Source organism: Sceloporus occidentalis, unplaced genomic scaffold (genome assembly GCF_023333645.1).
Source record: "Sceloporus occidentalis isolate IW3139 unplaced genomic scaffold, rSceOcc1.0.p SCAF_5, whole genome shotgun sequence".
Taxonomy (NCBI): Eukaryota; Metazoa; Chordata; class Lepidosauria; order Squamata; family Phrynosomatidae; genus Sceloporus; species Sceloporus occidentalis.
The window spans coordinates 142,189,453-142,213,876 of NW_028316985.1; the positions used below are offsets into that span (position 1 = coordinate 142,189,453).

General features: G+C 38.5%; 1 protein-coding gene across 10 annotated transcripts in view; it reads left to right on the forward strand.

The window, feature by feature from the left end:
• Nucleotides 1-24,424, forward strand: part of LRBA (LPS responsive beige-like anchor protein) — a 430,053-nt gene that overhangs the window by 312,648 nt on the left and 92,981 nt on the right. For all 10 annotated transcript variants that reach the window (XM_089525694.1, XM_089525696.1, XM_089525700.1 and 7 more), the window contains 2 exons: nt 7,943-8,083; nt 12,716-12,835. In XM_089525694.1, the coding sequence (XP_089381820.1) occupies nt 7,943-8,083; nt 12,716-12,835 (261 nt within the window). The remainder of the gene's footprint in view (nt 1-7,942; nt 8,084-12,715; nt 12,836-24,424) is intronic.

Consider the following 24,424-nt stretch of genomic DNA (forward strand, 5'->3'; position numbering starts at 1 on the left):
TTTAATATCTGCCAGTAGAGACTTAACTAGCATCATGCACAAGTTTCAGTAACAACTTCTAGAACAACACTGTGAGAAAAAAGAATGTAACACATCCTCATGCTTGTTCAATTCTCAGAACATTTCTCTGATGCAGAGTCAGCAAGTTACACACTGATACAAAGAAAAACATCCCAATTGCATTTTCAGTAGTGGCACATTTCAGTTAATAAAGCCACTGACAAAGAAGCTACAAAGTATTTTATACCAGCCCAGCCTCCCCTTTCCTCCTTGTCATCTGTCTACTTGGAAGTTTTTAGCAACATTTGCATTGGAAGAATTGTGAAGAAAGATTGGAAAAACACAAACTTAGTAACAGCTTACAGCAGTGTGTCTGCATTGAATATTGCATTAAATCTGGGGGGAAATGGGAGGCTACTGTAGCCAGTCCTACTGTAGATGTCTGTGACTGCCTATAACAGGCCAGGCAAATTGCAATCCCCATTTCTATCAATGTTTAATCCCAGGTATGGGAATTTTTTTTACTATTTCTATTTCTTGATTGTCTAGGTTGAATTTGTGAAGGTCCTCGTGCTCATTATTTTTGTTTTCTTTGGCCCCATACAGACAGGCCAAAATAAAACTGCTTCGGGTCACTTTGGAGGCATGCTGTTTAAATGTTGCATGTGTTCTAAGACTCTGGAAGCTGTACCAAAGCCACGATCCATTCCTAAGGACTGGAGCACAGCTTTGGCACAGCTTCCGGACTCTTAGGATGCATGCAACATTTAAACAGCATATCTCCAAAGTGACCTGAAGCAGCTTTATTTTGGCCTGTCTGTATCGGGCCTTTATGTTCAACATTAAGCCTGCCTTTCCACTTTCTTCTTTGATCTTCCTTAATAGGTGTTCCAGATCTTCAAGGTTTTCTGCTAGTTCTGTGGTGTCATCTGCGTATTTTAGATTGTTGCTATTCCTTCCTTCTATTTTTACTCCTCCTCCTTCTGTGTCCAAACCTGCTTTTTTCATAATATGTTCTACATACAAGTTGAACAGATAGGGTGAAAGGATGCAGCCTTGTCTCACCCCTTTGCCAATTTGCTCCCCCCTGTGGTTTGTTATTGTTACATTTCTGTTTGTTCAATTGAAAAATAACTTATTTTGCTTTGATATGTCTGTGTGGATTTGTTGGTTGAAAACTGCATAGGTCACTGCTGCCATAACTAGTGTTTGCAAAAATGTTGGTTGCTTACTTGGGCGGTACTTATTTGGCTACCACATATTTAAGTATCTCTTCAACCAAGACTACCTAAATAAATTACCTTTTAAAAAAATACAGTTATAAAACTGTAAGGCTTGGATATATTTCTAAGCTATTAAATCAAATCAGGAGTGCAAAGTGATAACAGTAATAGCATTTACACCATCTCTTCAATGTACACAACAAAATACCCATGGGTTTGATAAAAATGCTTATCACAGTCCATTGGTTATACTTGTCAGTTAGATAAAGCGGCAGCTGCAAAATAGTTGCCTGAGCCATGAACAAGGCATATGATCCTTAAATGATCCAACCAAAGGCTATTTATCTGTATTTCTTTGCTATAGTGATGCTTATTGGGGGAAAATGCTGTAAAGATCTCCTCTGTATTTTTAAATTAATAATGTGATTGCAAGAATGGTTGGTTTTATCTCAGGTTTATACACACATAAAATCATAGAATCATTGTCCAAAAGCTGTTGTTATTTTGTGACTCTTGATATTATTTATTGCGTGAAAATGATACACTGAAACTTCACAAAAGGATTTAAGTGGCACATAAATAAACAAATATTAGAGATGATTATGTGTTCAGTCCCTTTCATTATTTGCAAATATATTTTTGCCAGCAAGAAATCCATGGCTCTTTTAGGCACCCTTGTATTTGAAATGAGTACAACCACTCTTAGGAACAACTCACTGTAAATCTTATCTATTTGTTACAGTAGTATTTATTTGTTATAGTAGTAGTTCAGTACAATTGCCATTGTATTTTGAATAGGACAAATCTCTACGGTCCTGTATTTTAGAGAGTATTTAGAACTCTACTGAATTCTTTGGAAGGCCCCTGAGGAAGGCCTTTTCTCATTGTGGCCAAAACGCATTGGGGTTTTTAAACACTGAATAAATAGTTGACCATCCTAGAGTACGTGGAGCTTGTTTCCTCACTGTTTTCTACTGGCTAGTCGCTAACAACACTTTTATGATGATGCAGGCCTTAATTATTTCTGTGTCTGGCAAAAAACAACAACAACAACACATGATTCAGAACGTAGGGGCTGAGAGGGAGGCATACAATCCATTAAGAAATTAGATATGTTATGTCTCTAAGGCTGTCCGAACAATTGATCCGTTTCCTAAATGTAGTTAGAAGTATGTCTTGTTTTGCTGTACGTTAAATCAATTAGTCCTCCTTTAGTGGCTTTGGTATATGATCATTGTTTAACATATATTTTTTGGGGGAAGGGGAATAGAAGATTTCCTGTTCTGTCTTCTTTTCCCTTCTGTGCGTAGCTTTTCACTATTATTTTAGTTTGTCATTTAAATATCTGCCCAACTTGTTGGTGTCTATCTAAAAATGAGGTGAGCAAAACATAAGGCAGTGCTCTGGTTAAGGTCTAATCACCGCTAATTGGAATGTGACTGGATCTCAGGAATATTATACATCTGTTAATACAAGCTGGAATGGCATCTGCCTTTAAAAAAGCTTCACATAGCATACATGACTCCTGTCCTAACAGATAAGGTAATTAATAGATTTAAAAACTGTAATTGATATTATTTGCTTCCTAGCTTACTTGATTTATATCCCAGTGTTTGGTCGAAGTATTTGAATTCAGTGAAGCTCACCAGTCCTTACAAACAGAAATCAAAATGTCATTATTTATAGCAGTTTAATTTTGAGACAAAAAAACATCAGGGGTAGCCATGCTGACCATATAGCAAATCCAGTAACAACAAAAATCCCCCAAAGAGGGATACCTTTATTGGGCCAACCAAAATGCACAATAACATGTTGCAAACTTTCGTAGCTCCACTGGCCTCTTCATCAGGCAAGGTGTTAAAAACCATACAGGAAAAAAATGAAGATGTTAGTCATATGCCTGCATTTGGCTGTCTTTGTTATCAGTTCAGATGGTACGAAGGGTTATTTCTTGCAGGCTGAAATCTCCTTCTTTACCTCCAACAAAGATTAAAAAAACCTTTTTTTCCAGTATTTTGGATTGCATTGGCATGTTTTCCCTCAACATCACCTAAAGTTTCCCTGATGTAAAAGCATGAAGGCTTCTTGAGAAATTCAGTGTCCTCCACCTACAAAGGGGGCCTGTGGCCTCACAAAGGATGGAGATATGAAGTCGAAGGCTTTCATGGCCAGCATCCATAGTTTTTTGTGGATTTGCTGAGTCCTTATTTTGCTATTACTCAGGACGGGTAGCCAAATTTTGTTCACTTTAATGGTTTCTTCTTTCTGGTTGAAATTATCCAGATATTTGTGGATTTCAGTGGCTTTCCTGTGCATCCTGACATGGTAGTGGTTGGCATGGTCCAGAATTTCAGTGTTTTCAAAGAGTATTTTATGCCCAGGATGGTTTGTAACATGTTCTGCTACTGCTTATTTTTCTGGCTGGCCCAGTCTGCAGTGTCTCTCGTGTTCCTTGATTCTTGTTTGCACACTGCATTTGGTGGTTCCTATGTAGACTTGTCTGAACCTGCATGGTATGCGGTACATGGGTTACAGTACAAACTAACACAAAATAGCTAAAACAGACATAGTGTAGAGGTTTTTTTTAAAAAATCCCAAACATTATTCTAAGCTGTTATTATGAAATTAACTGCATGGTATGGAGATGAATGTGGGGCCGTTCAGGCTGTGTAGCTTGCAATACTCATGGACAGTGTCAATATCACCAAGACAGTTTGGAGATTTATAGTTTGTGGGAAGCAGGAAAAGTAGCTCCCAGATACAGTACTCACATTAAAGAATCTGTTTTCTGGTCCATAACCATTGCTCCATTTGCTGCTCTGGGAAAAGAACAGTGCATTATCATGTCCTTTCCATTTATTGTAGTAGGTGAATACTTGGAGCAGGTCCTTTTGTGGCACCATCATTGTGGAAGGTCCTCCAATGGGAAACCTACCTGGCCCGATCTTTCAATTTATTCTGCTGCCTGTCAGGTTAAAACATGGCTGTTTAGGGAAGAATGTTGGAAGCAACTGATGAGGCTTTGTGTTTCCTTTTGCTTTTGGTACGATAGATGTGAATTCTGTTGCTTTATATTGTTTTGATTTATTAATATTGGTTTGTGTTGCTGCTTTAGTTTATTTTTAATTAATGTTTAATTATGTCATTATTTCCATTTTATCTGTTAAGCTTGTAGGTAATACTGAAACAAATGCATTTTGTTAAGAGGAGATCTATCCGCACAAAGAAAGCTAACACAATTTATTATCTGAAGGTTTTGAATAAATCACTGAGAACCCTTTCTGGGCTTTCCTTGCTTATTCCTGAAAAACATATCATTAACATGGTTAGCTTCTGCTTGGATTTCTCAGTTTAAACTTGAGCTCTTTTAGCAGTATCTAACCATATAATTGCATCTCTCTTACTGCTGCATCTATTTCTGCAATAAGTAAGATATATTGCATTACTGTAGGTCAAAGGACTGCTTTCCCCCCTATGAATGCCATTTCTCCTGTGTGGGCCAGTGAGCAGCTCTTGGCACTCAGTTTTCATAAACACATTTATGGCTGATGCATCACAATTGGGAATTTCCTAGCTTTGGCACCCGTATGAGAATAATGCCACTTCAAAGCCAATTAAGCAGAACAGTAGTTATCCCTTTCAAAATGTGATAGTAAAAAAAGAACGAACATTTCATATAAGAGAATAAGAGGAGTATTTTAGAACGGATAGTTTCTTCTTCTTCTTCTTCTTCTTCTTCTTCTTCTTCTTCTTCTTCTTCTTTACTCTCCTAAATGGTAGACAATTAGTTAACTGTTTGCAAGGCCTTATAGCAATTGTCAGGAAAATGTGGGTCAGCCTAGTAGAATGTATTAGCCCAATACACTGTCTCCATTTTATTACGAAGCTGCTGTGGAAGCAGTGATATACAGCACTGTCATTACAGATCTATTGTTACATGGGTTCCACAGTCTTCTGTGCACTGCCATTAATTTATAGCAGTAAACAATATGTAGCTTTCTGACTGCAGCAAAGCAGAATCTTTTAATGAGGTGGATGTTATTACCACAATAAATCAGAGCATTTGTGTAATGTATAATTCAATGTGTGTATTCCCTCTGTAACTTCTTTGAGTAAGCTGATAGTGTATCATTGTCAGAGCACAGTCTCATAGTTCTTTATTTCTAAGCCCCCCATCCCCCAATTTGGTGACTTAAAAAAAGCCTGCTTGGAAATAAAAATGTTGTGGCTTGATAGTTGTCCTATTGCTAGGTTTCAGAAACCAAGTGTAACAAAATAGAAGGGGTAAAAATCAATACTGTGCATTCTGTCTGTATGGATCTCCACATGATTCCTTTTATTTCTTTTTTCAAAAGAGAATTAAATCAATCCTAATTGGTTTTAGCTTTATATTCAGTGAATGTAATTCTATAACTATTGATCTGTGCTGGTCCTACTCAGAAAATAATAAAAACAAGAGCAGTTTAAAAGCATGTCTTTGAAAAGCTTCAGTGCCATACAGATAGTGCACTGCTACTGAAGTGTAACTTATTTACAAATGGCCTTATGTCTCTTTTAAAAGTAAGGCCAGACATGGTTGAATGTCACCAAACATAAAAACAGATGGTGGTTTTGTTTTGTTTTGTTTTGTTTTTTGACAGATACAGTATTAACAGCAGGATGAATCCAATCCTTTATTAATATGTTAGCTGCCTCAGGGGAAAAAAAGCAACCTTTCTGTAGCATCTGCTTTTAAGAAACGGTTTTATTATTCATGTTAGAAGATTTCCAGGGTTTTTTTGCTACATAGTCCATAGGAATATACATAAGAGGAAAAATGTCTACAACAGGAAGCAAAAGGAAAAACCATTCTATTGCTAAGTAACAAAATAAATTCTATTTAATTTTAAACATTTGTAGTTGGCTTACATGTGTAGTTCATTGTTGCACAAGTTACAAAGGGGAACTGGATTTCTTTAAATGCTTCTGTTATTTTTCAAAGTCAGTGCTACTCCTCTTTGGTGAGACAATTTATCAAGGAAAAATGTGCCAAATTTTGCATAACTATTGGACATATTGGATGGTTCTAGCCTGTATAGTGATGGCAGCTACTGACAGATAGATAATCAAAAATTTCTGTTTTATTCCTAATAGTTTTTTTAATGTTAAAGTGGCTTATTTTAAAATACATTTGAAATTTATTGCATCTTTTTCTTTGTATTTGAGAAGGACTTGGAACATGCCACTTAATGTTAGCAAATATGTACTGTAGTTAGATCGCTTTTGGGGTATGCTTTTAAATATACAATCATAGAGCTGGAGTCATAGGGGTGAAACAAACGGCTGATAAAGAGTGGCCTCTGGCTGCGATCAAACCAGGATTTCAGCAACTGAACATCCCCCGCTCCCGCAGAGGCCCACCACTACAGGTCCCAGGGTGTGCCGGCCAAGAGTCATTTTTAATTTACTCCTTTTTAATTCAGTCCTTTGGACCAGAGTGCGGCCTCAGCACAGCTTCCTGCTGCTTGGGGACATGCATCATGTAAACGCTGTGCCCCCAAAGTAGCCAAAGGCACTTTATTTGGCCTGTGGTCTGTGAACCCCAAGGGCCATCCTGTCAAATCCCTTGCCATGCAGGAATACACAAGCAAAGCACTCCCAGCAGATGGCCATCCAGTCTCTGTTTAAAAATCTCCAAAGAAGGAGCCTCCACCATTCTCTAAGGCGCGTTACAGACACGCCGAAGCAGCATGCTAGGGTTGCCTCAGTACGTATTAGGGTTGAGAAGGGGCGTCCCTTCCGGACACCCCTAACCCTAATACGGACTGAGTCTGTACAAAATGGCGGCGCCCATTCCACACAGGGGCTGCCATCTTGATGTAGCGGCACACGGCACAAATGATGCCGTGAGTGCACCATTGGCGCCTCGCGGCGTCATAGCCGTGACGCAAAGAGAAGCCCCATTTTGGGGCTTCTTATTTGCAGCGTGGAGGAGCCGCGCAGTTTGAATGCTGGGGCTCCTTCATGCTGCAGATGGCGGCGGTGGCAGACCGCCCGTTCTGGGTGGTCTGTAACACACCTAAGACAGCATGTTCTACTGTCAGGAAGTTCTCCCTAATGGTTAGGTGGAATCTCTTTTCCTGTAGCGTTACACTGTTCAGTTCCCATGCATATAAATCTCTCCATGCCATTCAATTAAACTTTATAATAGAGCCTAAATCAACTTGAATTCCTCTGGCTTGTTTTGCCAATGACTGGGTTCAATACCCACTATTTGACAACATGTGGGGAAAATTGCAGGGCCATCGACCTTGACCTTAACATTAGAGGTGTATTATAATATAGTTTTCAGCTTATCCAAAAGGTTAACCCTACCATATTCACTTATGGGTATGGTTAACCAATTTTAATTTTAGGAAAGGTCAAGGGTATTTATATCTAGTCCATTTTTGACCAAGAGCAGTTATTCACTCTCTTTGTGGCTGCACCTATGTGGTTTAAATAATTACTTGTGTACTTAAGTGACATTACGCTCTTGTTAGAGGATGCAGTTAACTCTTTTAACATTTATGTGTAAGATGTGCCTAATGACTCTGAAATGTTTCCTTAGGCAAAATATGTGGTAGAGAATGACTTCAAACCTTAAACTTTATTTAAATGTCCATTAGTAACTTAGTGGATGAAATGTTACAAATATTGCCAACATTATGTATTAAGTGTGTTCTTTTTCTTTTCCCTAGCCTATTGGTGCCCTTAATCCTAAAAGAGGTGCATTCTTTGCAGAACGCTATGAAACATGGGAAGATGAACAGGTTCCAAAGTTCCATTATGGGACACATTATTCAACAGCAAGTTTTACACTCACTTGGTTGTTAAGAATTGTAAGTAAAATCGTTTAAAGTGTTTTTCTTTCATATTACTATACAGATCAACAAATGGTTCAAGTACAGAACTAAAATCAATTGCCATTAACCTACTGAGATTTTGAGAGTTTAGTAAAATCAATAGCTTGCTCTTGATGGTCAAAAATAAATTTTTTGTGTGTGGTCTCTGTGACTCACACAAATGGGTTATCTGCACATGTGGAAACTTCTAGAGCTGTTACTCAAGCTTTTTTTTTTTTGGCAGTAACCTTATCACATCCTTTCCTCCAGTTCTCCACAGTTCCTTTTCATCCAGTGTGCCAGCAGCACTGAAGGGATGTTTCTACGGGGCTATATAGTAGGCTCTTGGTATCCACTGGGGTTTGGTTCCAGGACTCCCCTCCCTGTGGATACCAAAATCTGTGGATACTCAAGTCCCATAAAATACAGTGGCACATTAAGATGATGTCCCTTGTATACAGGGGCAAAATCAAGATTTGCTTTTTGATAATGATAACAAAAGATATCAATTTATAGACAATTATTAATTTATGGATATATTACACATGTAAACTGTACTTTTGTTTTTAAATAAAAAAAATAACATTCCTATTCACCTTAACGTAAAAAAATATATATATTCAGTCTGGCTCCTCTGTATCACTTGCTACAAAGCAATCACTATTTGAATCTGATGTGGATCAGAGACTCCAAGGAAAAGTCAGTGCATTTGGCCTTGGTTTTGGCAGTTGATACCGTACACTCACCTAAGAGGCCTGCCTAGCCTCTTGAGCTTCTAGTCACTTGGGCTACTCCCTTCATCTAGGGACCTCACCCCATTAGAAAGGGGAAATGGGAAGAGGCAGAAAAAGAAGAAGGCCAAACACCCAGCTGTCTCTGCCCAATTCCAATATTATGGTTGCAGACCTGGTCACCACTTAAGCCACCTCACCTCGTCCAGCTGTGGGAACTCAGCATCATTCTTCAACCAAATCCTTAGATTATTCAGGTTCAAATGGCCTCTGCTTCCAAAGAGGAGATTATAGATTTTCCCTCCACATGTTCACAACCTCTGGTGACAGCTCCACAGTCTACTCCTGCAACCTCTTTGCTATGAGTTGTTGATGTGCATTTCCCTCCTCTGACTTTGGCGCAGGTCTGTAATGAATTACTTTCAATGGTGCAGTATCCAGAAATTCTCTGGTTTGTACCATCATCTCCTTGTCATTGTGTTTCTCACCATTGCCATTCCTCCACCTCTTATTCTAGTGTGATATCAGTCTTTTCATCCTTTCAAGGCAGATCTCTTCCCAGGTGTTGGGTAAGACATGAATCTGATGACCATTGCTCTCATCAAAATGGCTTCAAGGATCGTCGGTACTATGTTCTATGTTCAGCTTCATAAGAAGCATGTCATCAGCAGACATTCTAAGTCTGCTCTACAACATTCACTGTACTGTCATTTTCCTTCTCAGGAGACTTATTATGATGTTGAAAGTGGCTATCACTTGGTGCACGATCCTCATTTTCACCATTATTATGAGGTTACTTATTGTGACCATTTTCTTTTTTGTACCTGACTTTCACCTAAAACTTTTTATGTGGCATCATCACTTGTGACCTTGCCTTCACGTTCAGTCATCCCTCTTCCCCCTAATTGGCTTGCAGATGTCATTAATCCACAGTCTCCTTAACATGTGCAGTCTGTTCCAACACGATTAACTGACAACATTACTAGCCTTCTTGCCTCCTGCTTGGACTACATCACCCTGAGTTCCTCCTTGGGCTCACCCTCACAATCAAGATGTGGTCTTGCCTATCCGCCTCAGCATCATTTGTCTTCCTCAGACAACTCTGATTTGGACTCTTCTTTTCTATCCTGTGGCCATCCTCTAGAATGATCCCCTCTGAGAACATTGAGAGAATGTGACTTGTCCTTTCCAAAGGATAGGGTCCACTTCTTTGCAGAACAGGTACTTTAGACGGCCCAAGCTCTGAATCTACGGGTTAAGCAACGAGAGATGGAACCACTCAACCTTGTTTATAGCAAGATTCAAGGAAGAGTCCCTACCCCTTCTTCCATCCAACTCTTCCCTTCCTTGCTGATGATCTCATGTCATTCATAGACAACTCCTTCCACAATCCCATCAACATTGAGGAAGGTGGACTCTCTGTACTGAGTGATGACATCTGATTCTGATTGACTTTTGCAACACCCAAAGCCAATTTTGATTGTAATTGAGACTCAGAAGACACATTCAAAGCCCTCAGATAAAGAGAGTAGAAAACATGATATGTTGACAAAGAAGTTCTACTCATCTTCTGTACTAGGCCCACCTATTGTATGGGAGTATACCAGCATCTGTAGGAGAGAGTGCGGTCAGCCCTCGCTAAGTTGCTGGTGAGAACAAGCATTTGCTAGTAGTCATCACCTCTGCCAGGAGAGCTTGGGAGCTTTGTGCTCTACAAGTTGACTTACCCTACTTACTTCTTCACTAGGACAAAATTGTCCTCAGGTCTGACATTACTTTTTACTGAAGGTTGTTTCTTTCTTTCTTCTTAACTGAGATATTATTCTGCCTGCATTAATGCAAAATCCAATGAATGATTTGAAGAAGGCTCTTCAATCTTTCAATGTTAGGCTTTAACATACTATGTCGATAAAACTTTGGGCTCCCATAGGGGCCAGTTACTTTTCATCTGTTATTCTTTGAAACTAGGACTGCCTGTTTTGGCACAACATCTTTCAAAATGAATGGTGTCTGTGATTTACTTAGCTCACCTCCTTGACTAGTCTTCCTTTTGTGTGAGTCATAAAGACAAAGAAGAAGATGGGTTGCACACCTGTAGCTGTAATTCTTTAAGTGGTCACCTGCAAACTCACACAGATTGTGTGTCCTGCTTCTCCAATGTCTCCACACATTGTGTCCTGCTTCTCTTGTGGCCCTTGGGTGCTACTGTTGTGCCATCCATGGAACTGAAGGGATTTGGTGTGAAGGGTGCTATACAGTGTCAAGAGGGTGGGTAGGTGGAGTTACCATCAAAAAGCTTATATAACAGCTCCACAAGGTTCTAAGTGATGCACTGCACAGGTGAAAATAGCCCATCTGTGCGAGTTCATGGATGACCACTTGAAGAACTACAGTTACAGATATGCAACCTGGCTTTTAAATTCTAAACATATTTTTATGATATAAGTTACATATGAAAGCTGTCCCTGAGAACATATTTTTCAAATAAGCCTCATGAAAATTTGAATATGTTTTTTGAAGCTCCCCTCGCCCCTTCTCCTGTTTGGAAATATGTTTTTATGGCTTCTTTAAAAAAGAAATGGAATATGGTCATATTAAAAGTATTTAATGTGTAGCACTGCAAAGTAAAATAAGACATTATGATACTGTATAAAAACAGAATGATCATGACCTCCCTTTCCTAATAATGTTGTAGTATAATTACATATATTGTTGCAAGAGAGGAGATATAATATATTTATAAAACAGACAATGTTTCTGTAAAATACACTGGAATGATGATTTATTTGATGGAAACTAATTTCTTTGGGAAAGCATTAGCAGCACATCATTAATTAAACCTTGTTAGGATGGTACAAGCAGACATAAATCCTTGAGGTAATTTATGGTACTTAGCTAATTTCAAGTAATTATCCACTAATATGTGCTTAAGTGTCCTTTGACTGGAAGGAGGAGGGTTTTCATTTGTTCCAACATTTTTCTTTTCTTAATTGTGAACTGTATAAGGTATGTTCACCTCTTGCACATACTCACCTATCCCTTTCATGCTATATTTCTAGGGATGTTTTAACTGAATAATGCATAATATCCAAAGCACTTCATCATTAGTTACATACACTCATCCCACCTTTTTAAATGACAAATTGTTTCAAAAGCTGGCAGAGGATCTAAAGACAGTTTATATAAAGACTTGGTAGGAAAGTGTCTGAGGTTCAAAGAGAATAAATTGTTACGTGGCCAGCTAAAAGTGGAAATAAAATGGTATTTTAGATCCTGGCCTACACACTGTCACACTTATGTACAACCTTAAATTGTTGCATTTAAATGTGTGCTAATCATTATGTAGCATTGCAGCCATAGCTGATAAGCTAATGAAAGAAGAATATATTGCGTTTATCCCATCATTCCAGTACTTCTCCCAGCAGCTTTATATTGTAATATTCTCCCCATTTTACAGATTCTTCTCGATTGGGGAGACCTGATTTGAAAGACATAATTTTTTTTTCTAAAGCCTCTAGTGAATTTAGTTATGATAGTAATCTAGAACTCTTTCTACTTTGTACTGTATACTCCTCTTAACTATTATACTACATCTGCTTCTAGTTATAGTAGCATTTATTTAAAGTGCGTTGAAATACAATGATTTAAAATATAATGTGTCAAAATATAAGGCATCATGATTTTAACTATCTAAACTTTATTCTTTTAAATTGTGGTATTCTATCACAATAGATTGATCATCCATATTATCTCTTTTGTTTTTCTTTACTCTCCACAGATATAACATTTGCAAATTAAGTTCTAGTTCAATTTGGAAATGGTCAAAAATATTAAATATTGAAAAGTGAAACTGTCTCCCAGATATTTCACCTTCTTCTTTTTCTTTAAATATTCTTAGGAACCTTTCACAACATTCTTCCTAAACTTGCAAGGAGGAAAGTTTGACCATGCAGATAGAACATTTTCTTCAATTTCACGGGCATGGCGCAATTGTCAGCGTGACACCTCTGATATCAAGGTAAAGCTCTGTAAATGTAATTAATAGTGAAAGCTTGATACAATGATGGTTATTTGTTTACCAAGAGACATTAAAATGGCATTGTGTTTTGCTGTGTATAAAAGGACAGGTTTGTGCCTTGAAGAATTGCACTTATATTCAACAGTGGAGAAACAATTGAAGGCAGCAGCAGAGTAAAAATTCACTTCAGTTTGTACACTGTGCGGTGAAACAGATGGACAAAATAAAGTAGTTTTCAGCCACTTTGAAGGTGGGGCGTTTAGACAGTGCACATCTTAAAAGCAGCTGGAAATCAGACTGAAGCCACGCTCCAGGGCTAAAAACCAAAGCAAAAATAAGTTGGGATAGTATGACTCAAGGTGGAAAATGTGCATCTTCACACCTGCATATAAAAGCCCTAATGCGAGTGTAGGGCTCTGGCAATGCAAGGAAATGAAAGTGTGACAACTCTAGGAAGTTATTACAACATACAGAAACTAGACAGTCCAACAGGGGGCCTTGGAGTAAAGGGGGTTTAAGGGTGCATGTATGGGGGACATCCATGATTCTGCTTTGCAAATGTATCACTCACTTCGATGTCATGATCCCCTGTAATAATAATAATAATCATCATCATCATCATCATCTTTATTTCTACCCCGCCTTTCCACAATGTGATCAAGGCGGCTTACAGGTAAGAAGACAATAAAATACAAGTTAAAATATTACATATAAAAATTAAAACATCACCAGAGGAGTAGGGACGGGAAGCAAACAATCAAAATATCAGGGCAAAGATAAGACAATAACTTTAAGGTAGTTGGGGCAAAAGATAACAGGATTACTGAAGTGGGAATGCCAGCCGAAATAAGTGTGTTTTTAAATCTTTTTTAAAAGAAAGTAACGATGCAGAGGAACGAAGCTGTACAGGGAGCTTGTTCCACAAAGTGGGGGCAAAGATAGTAAAGGCCCTCTGTGAGGTCGTTACAAAACGAGACTTAGGGACCTCCAATAGGTTGGCCCCAGATGTTCTGTGTGTGCGAGGCGGACTATATGGGGAGAGGCGGTCCTCCAAGTACCCTGGACCCAAGCCATTTAGGGCTTTATAGGTCAACACCAACACCTTGTATTGGGCTCGGAAGCGAATAGGCAGCCAGTGAAGATCTTTTAAGATAGGTGTTATATGGTCTGCCCTGGATCTGCCAGCGACCAATCTGGCTGCCATGTTTTGAACCAATTGTAGCTTCCGAGTGTGGTACAAGGGTTGCCCCATGTAGAGCGCATTGCAGAAGTCCAATCGAGAGGTTACCAAAGCATGTACAACAGTTTCAAGGTCCCCCCGGCCCAGGTAGGGACGCAGCTGGCGTATCAGCCGAAGCTGATAACAAGCACTCCTGACCGTCGCATCCACCTGAGATGTTAGCTGGAGCGACGAATCAAGGAGCACTCCCAGACTGCGCACCGAGTCCTTCAAGGGGAGCGTGACCCCATTCAGGACCGGATGACAAATCTCACCACCCGGAGCAGGGGAACCTATCACCAGTACCTCCGTTTTCCCTGGATTCACACTGAGTTTGTTTTCCCTCATCCAGCCCATTACCGACGCCAGACAGGCATCTAGAGGAGAGATACCAGCCTTAGTTACTGCATCAGTCGGAGACACAGAGAAGACTATTTGGGTGTCATCAGCGTACTGATAACACCGCGCCCCGTGTCTCCGGATGATCTCACCCAGCGGTTTCATGTAGATGTTAAATAGCATAGGAGACAAAATCGCTCCTTGAGGGACACCAGATGTAAGGGCCCTCTTATCGGAGCGACAGTCTCCCAGTTCCACCATCTGGAATCTACCCGAGAGGTAGGACCGGAACCACTGCAAAGCAGTGCCCCCGATACCCAACTCCCCCAGGCGTTCCAGAAGGATACCATGGTCAATGGTATCGAAAGCCGCTGAGATGTCCAGGAGCACCAACAGGGACACGCTTCCCCTGTCCATGCTCAGACGGAGGTCATCAACTAAGATCAAGGCAAAGAGGACTCTACCTAATGATTTGAAATCTATCATAATTGCTGTACTGGTAGAGCATCGCACATGCAACTGTGTAGCTGATCAAAAGGGCAGCCATGCAATGAGGTGGCATCTAGGCGGACATGGAAGGTACTTGGAGGTTGCAGTCGGTGTATTTGTGCATTATGAATGAATGACTGAATGAAATTTTATTTCTAGACCGCTATTCCTTGTAGATCACAGCGGTTTACAAAAACACCATCAAAACCAATACATAGCCCAACAATACAAAAACCCACCCATACAATTTAAAAACAATACAAGGGAGGGCTTGTCTTCTTCAGGCAGGCAGTTGGAGCCAGCCTGCCTCTCTCCCCCCAAGATGGTGGCTGAAGGGAGGGCTTGTCTTCTTCAGGCAGGCAGTTGGAGCCAGCCTGCCTCTCTCCCCCTAAGATGATCGCTGAAGGGAGGGCTTGTAGTGCACATGTATGTTGGGGAGGCAACAACAAAAAAATATAATGGTGCGCCTTGATGCTGTGCTGTGCTGTGCAGTCAGGCCATGTGTAGTCAGACTGCCTTAGGAGTGGGCCATGTGTGCAGCAGGATTTCAACTGCTTTTGAATAAAGCAGGATCAAGCTGCTTTTTCCTGCCCATAGTTACATTCAATAGGGCATTTGAAACAGGTGGTGATCTGTTCCTTTTGTGTTAAATGTTATGAGACTCATACTTTTTTTTAACAGTGTCTATATCTTTTCCTTTTTAAGTAGATTTCAGGAAAATGTTAAAATTGATTATATACAAAATGTTGATCATTATTTAATAAAAACGAGTGAAACCAATTGAAAGCATATTAAACAATTTAACAAGTTTAAACCGGCTAGATAGTTCAAACAGTTTTGTTTGTGTATGTTTTGGAAAAATCAGTTAGACTCCAAAGGCTTTAATAAAAAGCCATGTTTTAGCTTGGCTAAAGTTGCTACCAACAGAGCCTCCAAGGGAAGAGAACTCCACAGATGGGTGCCAAGGCAAAGAGGACTCTACCTAATGATTTGAAATCTATCATAATTGCTGTATCTGTAATATGCTTCTAAACATATGCTGAAAATTCCTTAATATAATGGGCTGATGGTAACTTTTTCAAACTACAACTCAGAAGTCTGTTGAAACCTGTGCACTTTTCCCACCTTTGATGCAACCAGATTAATAACTATGTACTCCACATGCTGAATATATTTATGTTGTTCCGTTAGCATAACAAATACTGATGTCAAGGAGGAACAGCCACTGATATGTAATCTAGGTAATTACAAACAGCAAAAACAGACATTTGCCAAAACTCCTAGCAAATCTGATTCATGTGTCTCTGAACTCTAATAGTATTTGCCAGAAGGGTAAAGTACCCACAGACTAACATGGTTTTCTTATTTTACTGCATGAGAATTAAATTTTCTTTCTGTGAACGAATGAGAAGGTCTTCACATTTAATAGATAGGAGATCTATCTAGCTGTATAGTCATGGTCTGGAAGCTAATATATATGGTATAAGGTCCAGCATAATCCAGGTTGTATAGTAGTGAAGCCGAAGGCCCTTAGTTAAGCTTCAGTATGTAACTGCAATCCTGGGGGGGTGGGGGTGGGTGGGAATGAAAATATAATGAAAAGATAAACACTGGCTAGTGTTAGACTTGTGTTTTCATAAACTTCAGCCCTGTGTACCACATAGCAAATATGAGAAATTTCAGAGATGGCCTACAGGATACCTTGAAAGTGATATATGTTTGTTTGTTTTTTTGTCATGGGGAAGGGATTAAAAGCACAGAATTTTAACCTAAGCAGTCTTTTCTGTCTTAACTGTTGTTAGTAAAAGCCACTCCCCTGTGTCTTAGTGGCTACCATCTGTGTGGAGTTTGCTATGGGCTGAAGAAAGGAAAGAGCCGGAAGGGGTGGCCTTGTAGTTTTGCAAGGCTTCCAGTGTATTGGGTCTAAACCTCACAAGATGGAAAGGCTTGACTTGGATGACTACAGGACGGCAAACTGTACAACCATTTTACCTATCTTTCAATAGTGTTAATCAGGCCTAGACAGCAAGGGAAGTAAACCACCCACACTTAAGTTATTGGGTTGTTGCTTTTCACTCTTTTTGGAAGCCCAGATGTTTTCTTTTGCTTTGTTTTTTAAATGACAGCTTTTTAAAAAGACAAACTTAAAAGTATTCCCATAGATTTATTTCTGGTTCAGTAAATTAGTGAGATGCAGACATGGATGAAAGACCAACAGCGCTTCCACACTGCAGAAATAAAGCAGTTTGATGCCACCTTAACTGTCATGGCTCTATCCTGTGGAATCTTGGGATTCATAGTTTGGTGAGATATTCCACCTGTAAGAGTGGCCTGGTGTCCCACCAAACTTCAAATCCCAAGATTCTGTAGGATAGATTCATAGCAGTTTCCATCACTATGTTATGACAGGACAACAGCATATGCAGCTCCTGACAGTGTGGGGACCTTATGGGCTTCAGTGGCTGGAAAGTAAGACCCCCACAAGTTGCATGCAGTCTGTGGAGCACACTTTCTCCATCCCAGTTTCTAACATTTTCATCATTTACAACTATACATTAATATTTGTAGCATTTATAACTGTAGACTGGCCTTCCCTTAAATAGACACTTACAATGCAGGTCCTAGTAACACCTCTCGTTAGAAATAAACCTATTCATTTGGGTTTTCATAGGCACAGAGGTACACTGTCTGTTTTTAAAAGTTTTTATTACATTGGTTTTATCTTGTAAATAGTCCTCTCTGTTATGATGAGGGGCTGTATGTTAATAAATTATAGTCTTCACTTTTGTTACGAATGCTAATTGTTTCTCTGTTTTAAACTCTTAAAAACCATTCAGGGAGAGAGGACATCATAAATTAAACTGTCTGCTCTAACATAGACCTTTCCATTATTGTACTGTATGATCTTTAATCAAGTATTTGATTATATAGTGGAAACAACAACTGAATAGTTAAGTCAAAGCAGAGGATTGAGCTATTTTAAAAAAACAAAAAACAAAACTCTTTTAGCTATTTCCACAGTGCTTTTTAGTCTAACTGAAGTCTAAATTAATGCGTTATGTTAGATATACATTACTGACCACATATATATGTAGTCACAAACATTGTGGGAGATATAACTCCTTGACATTATGTTTGACACTTGATATATCCATGGGGTTCCAGACTAAATTATTTGTTTTTATTGTCTGTGTATTCTGAAATTACTATATAAACTTACTGTATAAATTTAAGCCTACGTCTGCACCAGATTATGAAGAGGTATATAGCTACTTCCTTACACAACAAGAAAGAAATCACTTCCTCAGCCTTATCACATCAATATAATGCATTTTAAAAATAATCCATAGCTATATAAGCATCCATAAAGAGAATATTATTATTAAACATTATTCCTGAGTGCTGTAATGAAGGCTGCAGATCATTTCTTTCACCTCAGCAAGCAGACACAATGAAATACCATGTCCTCTTAGGAACTATTTGCATTATTATACCTCAGTGTGCTTTTGCAAAATTAAAATAATGAATAATTAAAAGAATACCAGGAATCAAATAAACAGTTGTGATAATGACCTGGAGAATTTTATTTATTTATTTTAACTTTGGTGCCAAAAAATAATTCAATAATTTAACATTAATTCTTAATCCTTTGAAAACATTTAGTTTAGCCAAGTAATGTGTAACTACCACAAATAATACAAAACACCATGGCTGATAGAATGTCCTGAGCTTACAAACGGTACCTTTTTGTACCTTTCAGCAGTGATATTGAATGGGCTAATAGCCATTTAACAGAAACAAATAATAGTTTTAAAATACATTTTATATATCAATTTGTGACCTCCATTTTGGAATAAGATTATTTTCTCTCATCATTAAGATTTTAGCCAGAATTCTGTTGGTGTAACCCACATACATAATACTCTATTATCTCTGCAATTGCATTTTCCATCCACAAAGGTCTGGTAGGGAATATAAGCATGGAAAAGTTGTTGAAAATGGTGACGTAGAAATCCTATGGGTCTTCAGGTTTTACAAGCTCACAAACAACTAGAACATAAAAGGCCAAATACTGTATAACTGATTGAGAAAAAGATAGCTTGGAATATAGATATAGTGGTCCTAGGGACAGGGACAGCAGTGGAGGATAGCTGGTCTTGGAGATGTCACATACATTGGGTCTCCATGAGTTGAGGACAACCTGAGGGCAGTTAACAAACAAACAAACAAACAAAAAGAGAGAGAGAGAGAGAGAGAGATCCAGCATCTGTGGGAAAGGTAAACAGTTGTGGTTGTAGCAGTGATAGGTGCTCTGGGAGCTATTCTAAATAGACTGACAAAACATCTGAATGAAATTGCCATAGATAGGATCACAACAGAAAAATTACAAAAAGAACCCACACCGTTTGGAGCGTGCTGTATTATCTGAATCACTGATGATAGCACCTGGTATACTTTGAAAGGGATGATAATATTTATTTATATCATGTCTTTTTCTCAACCTGGGACTCATGGCAGCTTGCAGACTTTGAAACAGATACAGCTAAAAATTCAGATTGCATAAAAGTTAAAAATATAATTAAACTGTCAATAGAGCTAGAAGCAGGTAAAACATGGTCATTAAATCAAACTCCCAAATATAGACAATAACAGCAATTATGTTTCTTTCCCCCTGAAGGCCTTAAAGGCCTGCTGAACCAAAAATGTTTTAATCTGCTTTATGGAAGGGTTGCAAGGGGAATTCTAGTTTACCTTCTCTAGAAAGGATGTTCCAGAGAAGGTTCTCATCCATGTTAGGATAAGATGGTGGGTCTTCTCCTTTTTATATGTTAAAAATTACTCCCAAACTTGAGACCCAACTTGAGACTTGACTTGAAAGTATCTTGCAAGGACTTGAGACTTGGACTAAAAGACTTTAATACAGGGTGTGCTTTACGTAACTTTCAGCATATGCTGAAAGACGCACTGGGAGAAGGGGTGGCACGTCCCATAGGGAATAATGGGGCGCACACCCGTGCCGTATGTGTGCCACCACGCTGCCGCATGCACAAGCCCCATTCATTTAAATGGGACTCGAGCATACAGGGAATTCACTTTACGCAGGGGAGTCCGGAATGGATCCCCCGTGTAAAGAAAGGGCAGACTGTATATCACTGACTGCTACAGAACATATCTACTGTCATCCTTCCAACAAAGATACATTTAAAGAAGGGAAGGGCAGAGAAGTCTTGCAGGAGTGAGTGGTGGCAAAAAGACTTATTGGCATTGAACAGGATCTAAGTCTACTTCTCAGTTTTAGGAAGCTGACTTGCTTAAATTTCTTCACAGGCTTTTGCAATCTGGTGGCATCTGATGTTAATTTAGTACAATAAGAACATAATTCTATGAATACAATAATTGTTTGTATGCAACAATTTAAAAGCTGTTTGATGTCTCGTTCATGTACCTAAATTCAGCCAGTCCCCATGCTTTACTTTGTTGAAAAGAGAGCATGACTGTCTTTATTTGCTATATGATCCATCAGATGAAAATTATCTGCAGTAAAAGTCAAATTGTAGTTAACTGTGTCAAAGTTCACATCTGTCTAATATTTTAAAGGTATTTTGGGAAGGTAAAATACGCCTTACATTCTACATAACTATGGAGTAAAAACATATGTTTGACTTAGCAAGGGGGGTGGGTAGGAGTAGTATTAGCACTTACCTGACAAGAAAGTAACAACAAGAAAGGCATTGGTAATTTGCACATTTTTCCACCCTGCCATATAACTATTAATTTCCAACATTTAGGCCAGATAGGCAGGAAGGAGGTAATACACAGTATCATCACTTCAAAATAAAACTTCCAAGGATCAAACAAAGGTTAGATTGTCATTCAAGATTAGGCTGATGCTTTGATCACAAGTCCTAGCTTTCATAGAATGATGACAAGAATTGGTTGTGACTACATATATGCTCTAACTTTTATTTCCTGGGGTGTGATGCCAACTGACACAAATTGCTTCCAAAGCTGGCCCATGAGATTCTTCTTACAGCATGCAGTGCTTTCAACAATTTTTACAGGGTTGTGGACTCTCAGTGTCCAGTTTCTTTCTTGCTTTCTTTTCAGATTTTGCAAATGTATTGTTTAATGTCACCCAAGTGTAGTTGCCTAATCTTGGATTGATGTCCTATTTTATGCAATGAAATGAAATGAAATACACATAACAGCGTAACAAACTAGTGAACAGTTGCCTCATAGAAAAAATATATAAATGATAGATGATGTGAGAATGATTGAGCCAAGCCTGAGCAGAGTCTTACTGCTCTGATTTTAATAGAATAATAAAGTAAATTACTAAAAGAAGTGGGGATTATGTATTTTGGGGAAAAATGGGGATTATGGTCTGGGACCTTGATACTTAAGGAATGCCTCTCCTTATGTATACCTGCCTGGACATTGAGATATGCTGAAGACACTCTTCTGTGAGTTCCACTTGTAGGAGCAGTACCATAGATGTATTTTTTAAAATTGCTTTATGTGTTCTGCACAGCTTTAAATTGCTCTTACTATGTTAAACTATTATAGTTTGGGGTTTTTTTTGTATGTATGATCTTATAATATAGGGCATGATACAATTTTTTAAAATAAATAGATATACTTTTCTTTTATTGTATTGTACCTTATATCAATAATGTTCTCATATATTTTATGATGGTTTAAAATGATAGGGTTGAAAAGGGGATTACAGTGTGATAAAGATAAATTGAAAAGCCTGTTTAGAAAACACCTACAGCGAGGAAATCCCTCCCCATCTCACACCTTTTCCTTGAGAGTGAAAATAGAGACTGACTGCATATATTGATGGAATCTTTAGAGACATCTTAAAGGAATGATATGTATGTACCAATAGCTGCATAATGGTCAGGTTGTGTTTGGGCTAAATTAGCAGTGGTTACCTTGCATGGATGTTGCTCTGCAAAATGTGAGATTAAAGATTTAGCTAACTCAGTAAATTAGCACATGATTAACAAAGGGCACTTCCTAATAATTTATTATTAAAGCATTTCAGCCTCACTCATTAGCATAAAAAGATCTCAGAGCAACTTACTATAGGGAATACTAAGACAGTCCCCAATTCATACTTAGAGTATAACAGACATAACATATAGTGAAAGGGAAGAGAGTGATAAAATAGTAAACTCAGACACTAGTTAGTCTATTAGAATGATTAGTTGGGATGACACAGGTAGTATAACAGAATGGCTTGGCATTAAAGGGACAGATGAGGAAACATCAGTTATGACTGTTCTCTTGGCTGAGGAAAAGAAATAGCCCTGTTTCTCTTCTGTTTCTTTGGTCTGAAGTTAGATAGATCATTGCTTCAGACAACATCAGGGAATCAGGAAGTAAAATAATAAGTGCTTCATTTCAAGAGGTACTTCCTATTGTAATGCAGCAGAAACTGTTCCTACCACACTAATTTTCTGGTTCTTCTGACAGAGAGGATAACAGGAATCCCTTCTTTCATCCTGAGTCAGAAAAACATAGTTTGGAAATTATCAATAATATTTATTCCAAATAAAAATCTAAATATTCTAAATTATTTAGAATATGTAGAATAATTTAGAATTAGCATATTCTAATTTAGAATATTATAGCTCTCAACAATTCTAAATATTCTAAATTATTACTGTTCTGTTCACAACTGCACAACTGTTAGAAGAATTAAAATTCTAACTCACTATATCACTGTTAGTAATTAATTCACATGAAGGCAACTTGTCTTTTCTGGCACATTTGTGTTTTGTCACTATAAAGAGTGTCCAAGATCCAGAGTTCTTCTTTCATACCAGGAGACAGCCCATAAACTACTCTCAAGGTCACTTGGCTGTGCAAGATAGTCTGCTTGCTGGAACCTTGAGCTAATAATCCTTGTCAACCACTCAAGCCCTGCACGCACATATTCGTTGCTAAGTGCTCTCAAGTGCCCCCAGCTCATAGCAACCTTGTGGATGAGACATCTCCAATACTCCCTGTCCTCCACTACTCAGCTTAGTTCCTGCAAATCCATGCCTGCAACTTTTCTGATTGAGTCTACCCATCTGGCATGTGGTCTTCCTCTCTTTCTGTTGCCCTCTACCATTCCTAGCATTATTGTCTTTTCTAATGAGTCATGCCTTCTCAATAATGTGGCCAAATTACAACAGCTTCAGTTTTATCATCTTGACTTCCAGGGAGAATTCAGATTTGATCTGATCAAGAACACATTTGTTTGTCTTTTTGACTGTCCACAGTATCCTCAGCACTCTTCTCCAGCACTACATTTCAAGTGTGTTGATCTTCTTCACTGTCCAACTCTTGCATCCATACATAGTGATGGGCATACAATGGTTTGGATGATTCTGATTTTGGTGTTCAGTTGTATATTTTTGCTCTTTTGGATTCTGTCTAGTTCTTTCATAGCTTCCCTTCCCATCCCCAGACTTCCTCTTATTTCTGATCAATGTTTGATTACTGTTTGATCCTAGGTATGGGAACTATTTTAATTGTTTAGATTGAATTTATTTAGGTCGTCCATCGCCATTATTTTTGTTTTCTTTATGTTCAGCATCAAGCCTGCCTTTGCACCTTCTTCCTTGACTTTCCTTATTAATTGCTTCAAGTCTGTGACATTTTCTGCTAGTCCACACATACACACACATATATGTTGGTGGTATATTTACTTCTTATGACACTTGTTCCCCTCTCATTCTTTTTGGCACTCTGCGCACACCACAGCCTTTCATATTATCAACAGCTTATGAAAATCTTAGGCATGGAATTTTATCTACATTTTAACTTACATTTCGATGCGAAATTAAGTTCCTAGTTCTTGTTTTATTTCATTTACATCTCCTTGATAATATACTGCTTTGATCATAGTTCCACTGACACAATTAGAAAGGAGCCAGGCAAGGTAGAATAAATGATAGTGCATTAAAAGAAAGTGTTTCAAGTATTTCAGATACATTATCTTGATCATTTGCACAGAAGCCCTAAGGCCACTACGTGGGTGAAGTGAGAGTTAAGTAAGACACTTGACACCTCACATATTTAGTTAATTGATTTGATATTTTTTTAAATATACCCCACTTTTCAGTCCCATAGGGAGTCACCAGATGACTAACAGGAGCACCATAAAACAAGCAATTAAAAAAAAAAGAATTAAACAGCATCAAAGCATGAAGGAATAATAAAGCCACATATATAGCATGATAATAAAGCCACAAGGAGCAGAACAGGTTTCCAAGGCAACAGCTAATGATTCAATTTGAAACATGCAAGGTCGAAACCTCTTAAAAGCCTTTACCCAGTTGTAGGCTTTTGGAAGCTGAAGCTAGGGAATAACTTGTTTGTAACATGGAAGTTCTGTGATGTGTTCACTGGAAAATACATAGCCAGGTCCCAGTCTACGAAACATGTTCGTCAGAGTGCAATGCTTTGTATGAAAAAAATATTGATGGTTTGCTGTTGGCAGTAAGCTCTGAACTCTTTGAACCCAGATGCGGCATTTTAGTACC